Source organism: Nerophis ophidion, linkage group LG04, assembly GCF_033978795.1.
Source record: "Nerophis ophidion isolate RoL-2023_Sa linkage group LG04, RoL_Noph_v1.0, whole genome shotgun sequence".
NCBI lineage: Eukaryota > Metazoa > Chordata > Actinopteri > Syngnathiformes > Syngnathidae > Nerophis > Nerophis ophidion.
This window is the reverse complement of record NC_084614.1, coordinates 36,808,999-36,826,854: the sequence shown is the minus strand read 5'-3', so window position 1 is coordinate 36,826,854 and position 17,856 is coordinate 36,808,999. Positions and strand designations below refer to the sequence as shown.

The 17,856-nt window shown below is 38.1% G+C and overlaps 1 protein-coding gene across 2 annotated transcripts in view; it reads left to right on the top strand.

Annotated features, from left to right (window-relative positions):
* Positions 1–17,856, top strand: part of mtmr4 (myotubularin related protein 4) — a 66,630-nt gene that overhangs the window by 41,358 nt on the left and 7,416 nt on the right. For both annotated transcript variants that reach the window (XM_061898008.1, XM_061898009.1), the window contains 9 exons: positions 2,361–2,489; positions 4,573–4,684; positions 8,565–8,760; positions 10,754–10,939; positions 11,133–11,303; positions 12,692–12,846; positions 15,249–16,647; positions 17,459–17,569; positions 17,689–17,777. In XM_061898008.1, coding sequence (XP_061753992.1) covers positions 2,361–2,489; positions 4,573–4,684; positions 8,565–8,760; positions 10,754–10,939; positions 11,133–11,303; positions 12,692–12,846; positions 15,249–16,647; positions 17,459–17,569; positions 17,689–17,777 — 2,548 coding nt within the window. The remainder of the gene's footprint in view (positions 1–2,360; positions 2,490–4,572; positions 4,685–8,564; positions 8,761–10,753; positions 10,940–11,132; positions 11,304–12,691; positions 12,847–15,248; positions 16,648–17,458; positions 17,570–17,688; positions 17,778–17,856) is intronic.

The following is a 17,856-nucleotide window of genomic DNA, read 5'->3' as shown; positions in this document are numbered from 1 at the left end:
ACATGTAAACACTTGGTATGAAGCACACTGCACCTTTTGCAAGAAAACACTTCTATGGCAAATCTGAAAAATGGCTGTTATGAAGTTTGCAAAAAAATGTTTTAGTTTACAATAGAGAGGCTTCTGTAGTATTCAGTTTAGTGATGTCTGTTTTTTTGCTGATATCCAATATTCCGATATTGTCCATCTATTAATTACAAATTCCTTATATCAACCGATATCGTGGAATTAACACATTATGCCTAATTTTGTTGTGAGGCCTCGTTGGATGCATTAAACAATGTAACAAGGTTTTCCAAAATAAACTCAAGTTATGGAAAACAATGCCAACATGGCACTGTCATATTTATTATTGAAGTGACAAAGTGCATAATTTTTTTAACATGCCTCAAAACAGCAGCTTGTGTTTTATGTTGTGTTACGGTGCGGATGTTCTCCCCGAATGTGTTTGTCATTCTTCTTTGGTGTGTGTAGGTTCAGTGTGGCACATATTTTTAACAATGAAAGTTGTTTATACGGCCACCCTCAGTGTAACCTGTATGGCTGTTGACCAAGTATGAATTGCATTCACTTGTGTGCGAGAAAAGCCGGAGATATTATGTGATTGGGCCGGCACTCAAAGGGCAGTTTATTTACGGTTTATTGGCGCTCTATACTTCTCCCTACATCTGTGTACCACTCCTTACAGCTGCGTTTTAAAGTCATACATTTTCCTTTTTGAAACCGATACCGATAATTTCCGATATCACATTTTAAAGCATTTATCGGCCGATATCGGCAGTCCGATAATATCGGACATCTCTAATTCAGCGAGTTAAACAATTTATTTTCATGTGAAAGTGTATTAATTCATATACTTGCAATTCATCCTGGCCCTCTGATTTTCCTTTGTCTTTGTACTTTTTTGTCCGTATGGATTAGAAATGGTCTTAAATTATATTCATTATTGACCTAAGTCTTAAAAAGTCTTTAATTTGACTTGCTGAGACCCTGACTGTACACTATACATTTATCCATTTTTGCATGTTTGCTATGCCAACTATTGGCAGGTATCTTGTAACACTAATTTAGCTGGAAACCTAAAGCATAACAATTAACCTAGAGACAGCTGTTATCTCAAAAGCTTCTTAAAGGGTAATAGCAGTTTTAAAAAAGAGGATAAAATAAAATACCTTTTTGTTCACAGTCATTATGAAAGACATGACTGATAGACTTTTTATTTAATGCATTCTAAATAAAAAAAATTAAAAAAAAGATCTTTTAGTGTCATTCTCACCTGTTGCAGGTCCAAAATGGTGGTCTAAGTGTCCCAACTTGTCGGACTATATTCTTAGCCATCAACTTAATTTAGGATCTACAATAAACTTACAGGGATCCGGGAAGCGAGGAAACGACAGACCACTCGATGATATAAACATAGGCACGTTTATCATGTTGCCGCTATAAACCGTTTGACTGCGTTAGCGCTTACGTGTAATAACTGTATCACTAATACTTGGTTAATATTAAAGTCACAAAATGTAAATTGAGTATTGCTGGCACTTTGTGAATGGTTATTTATCAAATTTTGTGGGAGGAAAAGTGGAGCTCCCATTGACTCAGCTGTAAGCAGACTTTTATTTAAGTTTATTTAATATTTAGAATGCATAAAAAAAAAATACATCCATCGTCGGGTCTTTCATAATGATGTGAACGATAGGCAAAATTCCCCAAAAAGTGCAGTTTCCTTTTAAGTTGGGGCATTTCTATTTTTGTGTAGAACAGTATTTTTATTTTATTTGCATTTGGGGTTTACAAAGAGGTTGTTTTGCATTATTTGAAGGATATTGTTGTAATCCTGTCCTTACAGATTTTTTTATGCTGACTATTTCTAAAATGTTCTCATTTAATGTTTGATTCCAGATTTACAACATTTTATAGTACCTTGGATCTAATATGAATTATGTCCATTGTTTTGTGCTAAAAGCAAGTAAATAAGGTCCACGTTATTGCTGTTAAGTTGGTTAGCTACAAGGGATCAAAAGTACCAGGAGGCGCTCTTTTCTTTTTTTTTCATTTTTGTAATATTTCCAAGAATATGTGAAGATGCACAACAACTTACACTATTCTAACATAAGGTGCTTCAATTAGCTCAACAAGCAGGTTGTGCATGGCTGTAGACCTATTATAGCGTACTTGTACTGTTCAGTGTGAGAAATAAGTTTTTTTGCTTTTTTTTAATATGACCCTATTCTTGTGACTTCCTAGAATTTATCTTTTCTGCGTTTTCTTAGGTATTCTGACCATTGGTCACGTCTAAAAAATGAAATCCAGTTGTAATAATGCAAGCCATGTCTCTGTCCTGCCTCCTGTGTTGCCAGATTCCTCATTGACGGGAAACTCGGGCTGTGACGACAACACTGTGCCACAGAAGCTGCTCATTTTGGACGCTCGCTCTTACACTGCTGCAGTGGCCAATCGTGCAAAGGGCGGAGGCTGCGAATGTGAAGGTTAGTTGAAAAAAATTATCAGATTACTCACTGACTTTTTGGTGGTTTTACTTACCATATTCAGCCCAAAGTCCAACACCATCCATTACATGAGGCTACTAGTCTTGAATTTTTTAACTTAAAATGCATTTTGCCTATTAAAATGATAAGACAATTGCCCTAAAAAGTGAATACAATCGTAGCTAAACTTACTAGCTTAATTGGTTGTGTGACGGAGCTCTTAACTGAAAACACTTGTATCTCAAGTCAACATCCCCCTTTAAAATTAATTGAACCCAATTTAGTTTGTACTTCCCCTGCCAAAAAGGCACTATTTACATCTAACAAGCCTTTTAAAAAAACAATTTTTTGAAATATTTTTGAATGTACGACAAGCAACTGCAGTAGTTTTAAGAAAGTTCTTACTTCTATTTCTATGGTGTTTCCTTTTTGCAGCTTTTCTATTTTTTCATGGATACATGTACACCATTTAAATATTATCGACTCATGCTGCTTTAGTGCGATGTAAAATAGAAACCGCTTCGCCAAGTCTGCTTAACACTATCATGTTTTTGATGTCTTTATTTAATTCAATTAATATCATCCACTTCTTCTCGGCACTATCCTTCACACTCACTTTCTTCCTACCCATGGCTGGAAAAACAGTGATGTTCATCTCTAGCTAAAACCTAATGCTAGTGAGTAAGACAAGATGTTTTGGTTGGATCTAATGGAGATCACTGACATTTGCTATACCAACTAATGGCATGGATGCTTGCAACTTACATTTCTGCCTGCAACTTAATGCAAAATAGGCAGCTCTTATCTCGAAACACTTAAGTTGGGCCGTTCTTATGTTGAGGTATCACTGTAAGTACGTTTTTAGCGTAGTGGTTTTAATGGCAGTGCAAAAATAAGAAAGTGTTCCTTCGCCACTTCAGAGTTCACTAACTACGGGTTTAGTGCATCACTAATTTTATAGTACCAAGGAGTTCTGTGAGATTTGAGTACTGTTAATGTTTCATGTTAACATTACGCAGGTTTTAATGTATGAAGTGATTTAAAAGCTTAATAAATGTTTATAAATGTGTGTGACAGCTGTGAGGAGGGCTTTTAAATATTGTAAAAGCATATAAAAATCCTAAGATGAATAGCACCCCTACTTTAAGCATAATTTGTAAATGCCCCATTACAAAAAATGTAGAACATTTTTTATGTGAAGCAATTTATATACTTTTTAATCAAACTTAATTAAGTTTTGCACTAAAACAGTTTTTTGTTTTTTTTGTTACAATGACTGACTGCCAACTTTAAAACATACATTTATTGACCGTACTACCTGACCTCTCTCCAGGATTTAAACAAAGTACCTTCTGCCTTGCAAAACAAGCATTTATTCTGTGTGCTTCTTCACGCAAAACATGGCCCCCCTGTGGATTGCAGCGCCCTACGCGCTACGTGTATACTATAAATGGTTATTGTTAATTGTAACATTTAAAACATAGAATAACTTTATTACCTTTGCGTAGCCCACTCAGCAATACTTCCTTTCTTAGTACTGTTGTCAAAACAGGTAAAACCCTTTTTTAAAAAGGGTGCGCACACACACCAAAAAGTAAAAACTGCATATTTGTTTAGCTGCTTTGTCCCATCTCAGCCTTTCTTCTTTTTGGATTCCAATTTGACCCTTGGACCATATTTTCATTGCAATCGTAGGCCAAATGCTGAGAGCCCACTGTATTTGTATAATGTTTTACCCGATATTTTAAAAGTTAGTATAGTTCTGTTCAATTTGACCTGTTAAATTCGCAGTGAGATTAAGGCCTACCATTCCAAAACATAATAGCAAGACAATATAAAGGGACAAGCGTTAGAAAAATGGATAGGATGGAATATAGAAGCAGACCACTGTTTCAACTACCAAGGAATTCAACAAAGAAGTGAAATGTGACACCAAGTTGTTTATATAGTATAATATGGCTGTTTATTCAAGGAAAAATATGCTTTGTCTTTAATTTTTTTTCCCGTCATTGTACGGAAATGGCCATTCTGTGTAAACCCATACATATCAAGTGTGTGTGAGACAATTTCCATTTGTGTTCAGAGTACTACCCCAACTGTGAGGTGATGTTTATGGGAATGGCCAACATCCATGCCATCCGGAACAGTTTCCATGCCCTAAGGACTGTCTGCAGTCAGATACCCGATCCTGGAAAGTAAGTTGATCAATTTAACCTCCCGCCCGCCCCCTTCTCAGCGTCTGCGCCAATGCTTTCACGGCAAGATGGGGAAGCCGCGTCCAGTCTTATTCCTACTGGGTGGACTAGCTGTCTGTCTGGACCAGGTTTGCCCATTACGTCGATAGCAAGCTACTGGTTGATCGCGGAGGGTGTGTCTCAGATCAACAGCCAGGCATTAAAAAAAATTGTCCTAAAATGATCGATCATCAATCTTCACTATGACGTCACTTGATTGACATTCGCCGCACCTGAGGATCGTGTGAGGTGACGCTGGGTGCTGCGAGCTTAGTACTAAGAAAAAAAACGACTGACAGGAAGGCAAGAAACACTTTATTTCAACAGATTATTGTGCCCTACATGCTGTAAAAAGCCTAAAGTCCAACCGCACAGCTCTTGTCTTTACAATATAAGTGCTCAGAAAGCAAGCGCACACAAGGTAGCAAGCTACAGAGTTTGCTGTCAATGTATTTCTTGTAAGAGAGTATGGAAGCTGGACAAAAAAGATGCCAAAAACCAACCACTTTCATGTGGTATTTGACAGGACTTCTTTCACCTCCACAATGTAAATTAAAAAATGTGGGAGTTACCAGCACTACTGTGAATACTGTGTGATTCCAATCAAAGTCATCAGAACCAGGTAAAACACCAACTTATAATTTTGTCTTCATGAAAGAAAGGAATCTTTATGGTTATGGTTTGAGTTTATTTGAAACTTGCATAAAATACATGTAATAATAAAACATATACATAATACATTTTTTATCAAACACTTTTTAACATGTTAACAAAAACATTTCATAAATATAATTTGTGTATATATATATATTTGTATATATATATACACAGTTGTGATAAAAATTATTCAACCCCCACACAATTTTAGCAAGTTGGACATTTATTCTGTATTTTGTTTATAGTCATATCAAATAAAGATGTGTCAAATACACAAATGCAACTTAAATTGTAACACTGTATTTTACAAAATACCAAAAAAGGAATTTTTTCTTAATATCTCATTTGCAAAATTATTCAACCCCCTAATTACATGCATCTTTAGTACTTAGTAGAACACCCTTTGGCAGTAATTACATCCTTAAAACGTGATACATAACCGGACACAAGCTTCTTGCAACGATTTACAGGTATTTTAGCCCATTCCTCTTGGGCAAAGGCCTCCAGTTTATTCATATTCTTGGGCTTGCGTGCTGCAACTGCCTTCAAGTCCCACCACAGGTTTTCTATCGGATTTATGTCTGGCGACTGTGAAGGCCACTCCAGAGTCTTCCAGCCGTTCTTCTGCAACCACTGATGTTGATTTGGAGGTATGCTTGGGATCGTTGTCCTGTTGGAAGGTCCAACGTCTCCCAAGCTTCAGCTTCGTCACTGACTTCATGACATTTGCAGCTAATATATCCTGGTAGGAAAAATAATTCATAATGCCTTGAACATGCTGGAGATTCCTGGTACCTGAGGCAGAGAAACAGCCCCAGAGCATGATTGACATGCTTAACAGTAGGCGAGGTGTTCTTTTCTTTGTAAGCTTCAATTTTTTCTCCTCCAGACATAACGTTGATTCATAGGCCCAAAGAGTTCCAGTTTTGTCTCATCAGTCCATAGAACAGTTTCCCAAAACCTTTGGGGTTTGTCCAGATGCGTTTTGGCATACTGGAGTCTATTTTCCTTGTGCCTGGTAGTCAGAAGTGGGGTGCACCTGGGAGTTCTGGCCTGGAGGCCTTCATCTCGTAGTGCGCGCCTTATTGTCTGGGACGAAACCTGCGTCCCCCCCCTCTGCAATGTCCTGTTGTAGTTCCTCAGCTATTACCGGGGGGTTTTTCACCACGGTACGCTTCAAATACCGGACAGCAGTTGCACACAGCATCCTCTTTCTACCACACCCAGGTAGTGTTTCCACTGTGCCTTTAGCTTTAAAATTGCGAATTATGCCTGGTCTCTTGGAATGTGTAATGTCTTTGCCATTTTCTTATATCCATATCCTTTCTTATGAAGAGAAATTACCTCCTCTTGACTTCTTTGACCACTCCCTGGACTTCACCATGTTGCAAATACACCATTGACCATCTACAAGAAACTGAGCGTCAGTCTTTTTCAATCAGTTTAATTGTTGCTCGTTGTGGTTCTAATCACATCTACAGGTGTTTTCAACACCTGATTGAAAATACCTTATTCAAATTCTGTTCTTAAGAGTTATGATCTGCAAGGGGTTGAATAATTTTGTCAATGAGATAATAAGAGAAATGACACTGTTTGGTATGTTACAATATATAATGTAATTCAAGTTGCATTTGTCTATTTAATGCATCTTTATTTGATATGACTATAAACAAAATACGGAATCTAAAACACCAACATTGTGTGGGGGTTGAATAATTTTGATCACAACTGTGTGTGTGTGTGTGTGTGTATATATGTATATGTGTATATGTATATGTATATATATATGTATATGTGTATATATATATATATATATATATATATATATATATATATATATATATATATATATATATATATATATATATATATATATATATATATATATATATATATATATATATATATATATATATATATATATATATATATATATATATATATATATATATATATATATATATATATATATATATATACACACACACACAGTGCCACCTTTCGCTCTGATTACTTTTTCGCACATTCTTGGAATTCTCTCTGAGCTTAGAGGTAGTCCCTGAAATGGTTTATTTCACAGGTGTACTTTTTATACCAAATTGAAGAAGGTTGACCGAACATGAAAGAATACAGTACAAACTGCAATAAAGCAATATTTTCGAAGGTTATCGCCAATATGCTTCTAAATAGATGTGAGCGCACATGCACACATAAATACAACATTGGGACATAACAGTAATCTTTTGTACAAAAATACCATTTCAGTTTGCATCAATTAAAGCAAGCTATAACAGACTGAACACATACTTTCAACTACCTCAACTTTAACAACCCCCCCTCACATCAGACCCTGACTACAATGTAATATGAAGTATAAACGATTAACCATTGAATATTAGTTGGTATGTGAAAGTTCAATTCCTACCTTGTTTGTTTTCCTGACGACTTCCTTAAAGTTTTCAATCAGAAATCTCAGCTAAAATGCGCCAGACATGGGAACGTATGAAGTGTTTTGCATATCATCATGCACTTTGGTGTGTGTGTTTAAATTTTATTTACATATTTTATAATGTCCACAAAGTTCAATGAGTTATGTGTGATGACTTTATTTTTTGGTTACAGTTAATTTACACCATTAGTGGGAAAAGTTATTTGGGTTGGAACATATAAAATGTATCCTATAATCAGTTCACCATCAAATGAAATTTGTGGTCATTGACTGCCAAATCCATTTCTGTCCACAAGATGGCGGCAAAATTACTCATGTCATTCCAATTTAATTTACAGGATACTATATTTAGGCAAAAACACACCGCGTGCTAATCGGCTTGTTGAACTTGCGCTGTCTAGCGAGCCGCACTGAAGATTTTGGTAAGCTCCACTTGGTCCGCGGACTGTAGTCTGAAAACCCTTCACTAAAGTATTTTATAGACATCAGGCCAGGCGGAAAAGTACTAAACAAGAAGAACAAAGCAATAGAGCCTCTAGACATTGGCACAAGAGAGCAAACAGAGAGGTATCCAAAATTGTCTGCAAGCTCACGCCCAAATCCATGAACCTTTAAGATTTGACGCTTTGGCATTGTTGAATATAACATTTGTCAGAAAAGAAGAAAATCATCAGAAGTCATCTTTAAATGATCTTATTTGTAAAAGTGATGTCATCTTTCTGTCTTTTTTTGTAGCTGGCTTTCAGCTCTCGAGAGCACTCGTTGGCTGCAGCATTTATCTGTAATGTTGAAGGCGGCAACTTTGGTGTGTTCCTCTGTGGAAAGAGAAGGCCGTCCTGTACTAGTGCACTGTTCAGACGGTTGGGACCGCACACCTCAGATTGTTGCTCTGGCCAAGATCTTGTTGGATCCCTACTATAGAACACTAGAGGTGAGGGTCTACGCACGGTATTGTTTTCTCTGTGAAAATCAATTAAATTAACTCTATCAGAATAAGTTGCTGCACATGTGAAGCCCTAATCATGTTTTTTTTTACGCACTTGATATTACACAACTTTGATTCGTATTCTCCCATCCAGCCTACAGGCAAGCCCACCCTACATAAGTGAGGCAAAAGTGCTTAAGTTGTAAATGAAGACGGGCTAGTTCTGGAAGATGGAGTATTATTAACACTTGTGAATTTCAATAGCTATTTGCACACGGGACACAATCGGATTAAAAGTCTAACCGGAATAAAACTGCTTAATGAAAACACGCCATTCGGAATATTCTGACCTGTTAACGCACGTTCGGATCAAAATTTAATTACGATCGAAACGGGTGGTTTATGCCAATAGTCATTCACATTGGTGTGCATGGAATCACGTCTTGCAAAATGCGGGTCGAAGTGATCCTTGATACGCATGTCTGACGTCAGCTATACTTTGGTGGTGGAGCAGGGACTAAATTTAAGTCTCAGAAGGAAGCAGTTATCTTGCTGCTGTCTCCCCCCAATCAACATGCACAGAGGTATTGTTATATACTGTTGAGTTTGTTGCTCTAAAACAGACATGCAAAACCAAAGTATGTTCTTGAGTATCATGTGTTGATGTAACAGTAAAAGAAGGGATCTAGTTGTCATCTTAACGAGCTGTTTTATTCACATTACAGCTACTCCAAGTGCTAACTGTGAGCCTCAAACATACACAGAAGGTTGTAACATGAAAACGCACAGCAACCTGTACATACAGTATCACAACTTTGAGAACAGCGCATTTTAAAAAGAGAGGTAAAACAAAAGTGCGAACAGAAGGAAAAAAGTCCCGTAACAAAGTCAAACAAGTAAAAATGCACAGAGCCATGTACTTATACTACTTTTGTTTATGGTATGTGTTCCTCATGTCAAAATTAAGTATTCCGACTTAAGGTGTGATGCATGAAAGTACACGACAAAATCGGATCTTTTTTTTTAGGGTCCATTTATGTACACCGTAACATTCTAATCCGAAATATGATCAGATTAAATACATTTTGCCAATGGACTTGTGGGTATTGTCACAAGAGGAAACACTTTAAATTGGAAAAGGCTGTATCAATCCAGGCAGTGCTTATCACGTGAACCTGTGTTGCCATGGTGATGTAGTGTGTATATCCACACTACAACAGCTTCTTCTTCCTTGCTTAGTGTGACTAATCTGTAGATGAAACTTTATTTTACTTATTATAACCACCCTGAAGTTATGTGTGATAGAGTGTTAAAGTGGATGCGTGCAGGCAAAGGCTGATTCTATTAAATAAGACTGAAACCACCAATATCGCCTAATGGTCCAGGTGTTATTGTTTAACTTTTTTGCCAATGTCCAAATGCGCCAGATATATGCATGGTCGCCTTGCATTTAATGCCCTGGATGCGCCCTTCTTCTCTTCTATATAAGCGTGCAGAGACACAGCTGATATATGACATGCATTAAGATTTTTGATAGTTAATTCAGTGTCATTATGGTCATTTTTATCCTCTCATATCAATGGATCCTTCCAGGTGTCTCCAATAAAAGCGATCAGAATAGATTTGATTGCTTTTTCAAGTTTTTTTTAATCATTTTATTACGTTTGACGTACACTGCATTCAAACTTCAAGTGCAACATAATGCTTTGCGTTCTTAGGGCTCTGGACATTTTTAAGCCTCAGAAGCGCATGAGAACAAAAACACAAGTCCACTGGAAAATATGCACAAGACCACCCATAATGCGCATCTTGGATGAAGGGCCACACTGACTGACTTAAATCCAGGAGGATAATGCTGCACAACCAGAATTCACGCTGTTATACACCTTTTTTTTTTTTATTCAAGCACTTGGGAGAATATGGCCCATTGGCCATATTGATTTTCATATTGATTGTCAAATAGCATTATATGCAGTATTAATAACCATCTGTTTTACAGGGTTTCCAGGTGCTTGTAGAGACTGAGTGGTTGGACTACGGTCACAAATTTGGGGACCGCTGTGGCCACCAGGAGAACGCTGATGACGTCAGCGAGCAGTGTCCTGTCTTCCTGCAGTGGCTTGACTGTGTTCACCAGCTGCTCAAACAGTTCCCCTGCCTGTTTGAGTTCAACGAGGCTTTCCTTGTGCGTGGTTGCTACTCACATTCATTCTGACAATGAGTGCTAAGTTGTTTTGTGACCATTATCAAAAAAACCTTGAACTTAACAGAGGTGTTGCTGCGCATTTTTAAAGATAACCTATTTTCACCATATTTTGGGTATTTAAATGGAACTGTCTCTACACTTTAACATTTCTAAAGCATTCTGTCCTATGCAGGTCAAGTTGGTGCAACATACGTACTCGTGTTTGTACGGTACTTTCCTGTGTAACAACAATCAGGAGAGGGAGGCGAAGAACATTTACAAACGCACCTGCTCCGTGTGGTCCCTGCTTCGCACAGGAAACAAGAACTTTCAGAACTTCCTCTACATCCTCAGTCATGATGTGGTCAGTTTTACTTTACAATGCTGCGCCCTCCTGTTTTTCGCTGAGACTGACACACTTAAATCAAACCAGTTCTGTCCATCTAGCCTAGAAAATACCTTATTTCCACTCCTTGCCTGAAGTATACACTCACCTTTTATAATATTAGGCACACCTCTAATATCAGATGCAGTCAGCCTCTACTAAAACAATACAGTACATCATACTAAAAATGGTGTGTAAACTGAACATGCATATATTTTTGAATTATTTTCATTATTATTGTTACTCTTTTACTTGTGTGTTATTTCTTTGTCACGTCTTACATCCTTATGTTGAGGGACTGTGGATGGAAATTAACTTGCTACATTCCAGCATGTTTACACATCATCCTATGTCAGTACTATTCAACTGGTGCCCCAGGGGCCAGATTCACTTCAAAACTTGAGACAAATTCTGAAAAAAACTGAGTGATTCTATTGTTTAGAGGAACTTACAACACTGTAAACAAATTGGGAGATCTTTCCATTGACATTTTAACTTTGCTAGTAAACATAGAAGACTGGAGTCCAAACTTGTGATTTACATAACTGTTCTTCAAATCACCCCTTTAAGTCCTCTCCTTTTTGGCAGTTATTTCATAATGTGATTTATGTAACTAAGCTGTTACTGTAGCTTTTTTATTTCGGATTCAGTCACTATTAATTTGTTCAACTTCTGGAGTTGTAATGTTCATTAATGTTTCATTTTAGGTCCTCTTTTTCATCATTTGGGCTATTCAGGCTGCAGTTATATTAAAAAAACAAACAAAAAAAAAAAACTTGACATTCAAATGTTTGCAAAAGGTCCTTTTTTTAAAGTGCTCCTTAACTCTAACAAAATAAATAGACCCACAATCGTATGTTGACTGTAGGGGAAGGTTGTTCTCAGGAATTTACAATAAAAGACGTGATAGTGAAGGTATAAATGTGGCCCCCAAAACAAGTTAGTTGAATATCCCTGTGCTATGTGATGTGTTAATGTGCATTGTCCCTTTTTAAATACATACATCAGTAATATGTTGGCCCTTGTTAAAAGTAGTAACCTAAAAAGCTCAATACTAGAAGCATGGTGCAGTGCACTTATAGCCCAAACTTCAACCACAATGATAAATGTTAAATAATATTGTGCAATTTTGTGTAATTTGTGAAACCGCAATTGGTAATTAAGTCAGAATGTGGTCTCTTCATATGCTGCCTCCTATTGGTTTTGGGTGACATTTAAAGCTTTGAAGCTCCTTTTTGTATCGTGACATTTTGAATGGCAATGGTTGTAAATAGCAAGTGTTAAAATATCACTCACAGATTTAAATACTAGGGTCAATTCTGTTTAGCTACTTTATAAAATGTTATTTTTCACTGTTTGTCTGCAAGGTGCTGCAACCTGTCTGCCACACACGGGCGTTACAGCTGTGGACAGCTGTCTACCTCCCCACCTCTTCTCCTTGCACTGCTGTGGACGATTCTATGGAGCTCTACTTGTCCCAGAGTGTCACAGAAGATGAACTCGCCTCCCGTTCCTTTGACAGGTGTTTGTTTCAGGGTTTCCCTCTGTTTATTATCTAAACATCACAGTATTTAAACAACATAACTATGCGTGCATAAGAGGACTCCTCTTTTTCAACTAATAATTAATCTTTTTTTCAACCCTTTGGGGACATTTGAGTTAAATTATATTTACGGTCAAACAGAAAAGTACTTTAAGTTTTTGAAGGTCGAAAACATATTTTTTTCCTTAACAATCCTTAAAAATGTAAACTCTTTTGGAAGGCCTTTTAATCAGATAGTGTCACAGGTTTGAAGTAGTTAAAATCTTGTAAATCTTGTTTTATTTATATATATATATATGTGTGTGTGTGTGTGTGTGTATATATATATACACATATATATACATATATATATATATATATGTATGTATATATATATATATATATATATATATATATATATATATATATATATATATATATATATATATATATATATATATATATATATATATATATATATATATATATATATATATATATATATATATATATATATATATATATATATATATATATTAGGGGTGTGGGGAAAAAAATCGATTCGAATCGTTTGTTGTGCTATTCAGAATCTATTCTAATTTGAAAAAATAAATAAATAAAAATATATATATATTTTTTTTAATCAATCCAACAAACCACTACATAGCAATACCATAACAATGCAGTCCAATTCCAAAACCAAACTTGACCCAGCAACACTCAGAACTGCAATAAACAGAGCAATTGAGACACAAACTGTGTGTGTGTGTGCGTGTAAGAGGGGTTAGTGTGTCTGCCTCACAATACAAAGGTCCTGAGTAGTCCTGGGTTCAATCCCGGGCTCGGGATCTTTCTGTGTGGCGTTTGCATGTCCTCCCTGTGAATGGGTGGGTTCCCTCTGGGTACTCCAGCTTCCTCCCACTTCCAAAGGCGTGCACCTGGGGATCGGTTGATTGGCAACACTAAATTGGCCCTAGTGTGTGAATGTGAGTGTGAATGTTGTCTATCTGTGTTGGCCCTGCGATGAGGTTGTGACTTGTCCAGGGTGTACCCCGCCTTCCGCCCGATTGTAGCTAATAGGCACCAGCAACCCCAAAGTAAATAAGCGGTAGGAAATGGATATATACTGTATATGAGAGAGAGATAATTGGCACATCTTTTAGACAGCAGCATAACTTTAGTTTGCTAACATTCCCACATTTTGAGAAACTCTTTCAAATTGGTGTTTGTGTCACAGCTGCATCTATCTAGTTCAATAATGTGCATGTCTTCTAAAAGGAAAGCTCTCACTTGATGGGGCCTACTGCTGGTTTACATGTATAAAATATACAACATATTCGGTAGTAATGTTAAGTAAAGCAACATTTTAGCTAATGAAATCATCCATGGTGGTTCGAACATTCCCTTGTCATGAAAATGCATTTCTCATGGTTTATACTGAAACTAAAACTTTATTCGGACAAACTGCAACCCAACAATTGTGGTTTATTACTTTGGGAAAAGCTGGTCTGAAATCTCAAATCAATGTTTGATTAATGACCCTTTCACGGATGTGGTTTTGTCTAAATAAATTGGTAAATAGTAGATACAGATATCAAAATTAGGCCCAAAGTATGAAAAACTTGATTTATTACAAACTTTGGAGGAACAGAAAATGCATCACTGAGGATCTGCATAATTTAGGGGTTGTCCTAATGACTTTTTCACTTCAGATATGATACAGATGTTGGCGCCTTGACATTAATCCAATAGGACATCAACAGGAACCACAGTACATGTTTATTATTTCTGATTGTGAAATGTTAGAAAAGGCTAAAGTGTTAAATACTGTTTTGGTGACACCTAGTGTTTTTAATAAACAAAGGGCTGACGTAAGTTGAATGATCAGACACATTTGTTAGACGCAAAGTTTCCAAGGCAGAAATGTATAATATGAGACAAAAATATCTACTAAGTAATTTGCAACTATAATTATATTAATTGTTTATATTGACAAATGTGTTTGACTGCAATATTGTTTTAATTAAGGTCATTTACTACGCATGTCTGACTTGTGTGCTGAGCTGTTGTGCATTAGCTGCTTTCTCAGAGCCTACCATGTTTAACTGTTTTAAATGACTTCACTAAAATACAAGGAAAGACCAAACTTTTGTGCTAATTGGAGGACATTTCGATTTCAACTGACTGTCCAAATTTGCTCAAATTACTCAGTAAAACCATGAGGAGCAGCCTGTTAAGTAATGAACAAATGGGTAAACGAATCCACCACAATTGTTTGTCATCCTTTTTAAATAGCTTAACTTTGTCTGCGCTATAATGAAATTATGTTAGTTTAGCATTGTAAACAACAAATCTAATAGTAAGTAAAGTTAAAGTAAATATTGTATTATGTATTTTTCAAGACTTCCCAAGACCCGGTCCATGGACAACCTACTTTCAGCGTTTGAAAATGGGCTGCCCCTGACACGAACATCCAGTGACCCTAATCTTAATAAGCACTGCCCGGAGAGTCGTCCTACCCTGGAAGCTGTACCTGTACCAAATAGCACATGCGTAGACTGCTCTGACGAGGTCACACATGACAGTGGCGACAGGGAACCTCTACAGCTGGGTCTGACGAAGCCCTCAGATGGTGGTTGTGAGGACCCAACAGAGGAACCGTGTCTCACCACTCAGCCGCTGCCCTCTCTGCCTCTTCCTCCAGTCCAGCACACTTCAGACATCACACATGCTCACACTCCTCTCTTTGCTCCAGTGCTACTACACACCACTACCACCACTACAACTCTGCTGGAGGCTGAAAGCCCCTATAGTAGTGTGGCGGCCACCCTCCCACCCTCTCCTAAATCCGAAATGTGTTTACCGCTGACTGATGCCACACAACCATCAGACACCCCAGTGTGCCCACTACTTGATGCCCACAATGACAGCCAGGAAAATGATGAACAGCAATCTGCAGACCTCATGACTCTGAAGCTTCTAATGCCACTTCCTCCCCTGGAAGACTCAACTGAAACTCTTACAGATCAAGGAGAACTTCTGCCCGCCCTCCCTTATAACAGTCATAATCAGAATAAATTCAACAATGAGGAACAGCAAACGGCGGCGGTAGCAGTTGAGCCGCACAAAGAAGACATGACCACAGATGTTGTCCAAAAAAAAGATCAGACTTCAGCACTTGCAGAATCTCCTATAGACTACATTCAGGGAGCAGCTCACCATCTAATCTCCCAGAGCCCACTGCCAGACTTGTCCCTCTTTGGCTCCCATTGGGAGGGCGCTCAGGGCTTGATGAAGTCGTCCAGCAGCAGTGCCAGTCACTGCGCCAGCCGCTCTCTGCAGGTTAACACCTCCCAGAGCCAACGACTTGCCCATAAGCTGCTCCGCTCCCAAGGCTCCGCCATCCCCAACAGCTCCCAGTGCTGCCGCAGAGAGGCACTTTGCCCCAGTACCCCTCTGCAGCCTGCATGGCCCTCCGCCACCAGAAGTGCGGGCTACACCAGCTTGACCAGCGCTGCTCAAAACATCTGCTCACTGGCTGGCTATCAACTTCCAGCTGTGTCACAGCCCTCACCCTTTGCCTCCAGCTCCCCTCCGCCCCAAGCGCCATCTTACCTCGACGATGATGGGCTGCCTGTGCCCATGGATGCAGTTCAGCAAAGACTACGTCAGATCGAAGCAGGCTACAAACTAGAGGTGGAGGTGCTGCGACAGCAAGTGCGACAGCTGCAGATGAGACTGGAGAGCAAACATTATAGCACTCCTCCCTCAGAGCCAGACGTCGACTATGAGGATGACATTGTTAGTAGATTCTTTTTCATATATTAGTATGTATGTATCTTTGTATTTAGTATGTATGTGTATGTATAATATATATGTGTGTGTTTATGTGTATGTATATGTGTGTGTTATGTGTGTATATATGTGTGCATATATTTGTGTATATATATATGCATATATATGTATATATATATATATATATATATATATATATGTATATGTATATATATATGTATATATACATGTATATATGTATATATATATATATGTATGTATGTATGTATGTATGTATGTATGTATATGTGTGTGTGTATGTGTGTATATATATATATATATGGCTTCACGGTGGCAGAGGGGTTAGTGCGTCTGCCTCACAATACGAAGTTCCTGCAGTCCTGGGTTCAAATCCAGGCTCGGGATCTTTCTGTGTGGAGTTTGCATGTTCTCCCCGTGAATGCGTGGGTTCCCTCCGGGTACTCCGGCTTCCTCCCACTTCCAAAGACATGCACCTGGGGATAGGTTGATTGGTAACACTAAATTGGCCCTAGTGTGTGAATGTTGTCTGTCTCTCTGTGTTGGCCCCGCGATGAGGTGGCGACTTGTCCAGGGTGTAACCTGCCTTCCGCCCGATTGTAGCTGAGATAGGCGCCAGCGCCCCCCGCAACCCCAAAAGGGAATAAGCGGTAGAAAATGGATGGATATATATATATATATATATATATATGTATATATATATATATGTGTATATATATATATATATATATGTGTGTATATACACACATATATGTGTATATGTGTGTGTTAGGTCTCATCCATGTCTTTCTTCTTTCAGACGTGTCTACGAGAGTCAGACAGCAGCCATGAGGAAGACTCTCTGTCAACACACAGTGAAGACAGGTTGTCTGAGGGCAGCTGGGATCGAGTGGAGAGCAAAGACACAGAGGTCAGCCTCCTTGTCAGACTCTGTTTACACTGTCCTATATTCTCTCTCACTATGATGGCTTTTTGCACTTCTAAGTATCAACGGTGTTCGTGTGTGTGTGCACGTGTATGTGTGTGTAGGTCACAAGGTGGGTGCCTGATCACATGGCCTCTCATTGTTTCAACTGTGACTGTGAGTTCTGGATAGCCAAGAGGCGTCACCACTGCAGGTGGGACTTCACTATGTTTCCATTCACACGATCACACAAAAATGATCTCATATCACAAATTCAACCAGCAAAGGAGCCC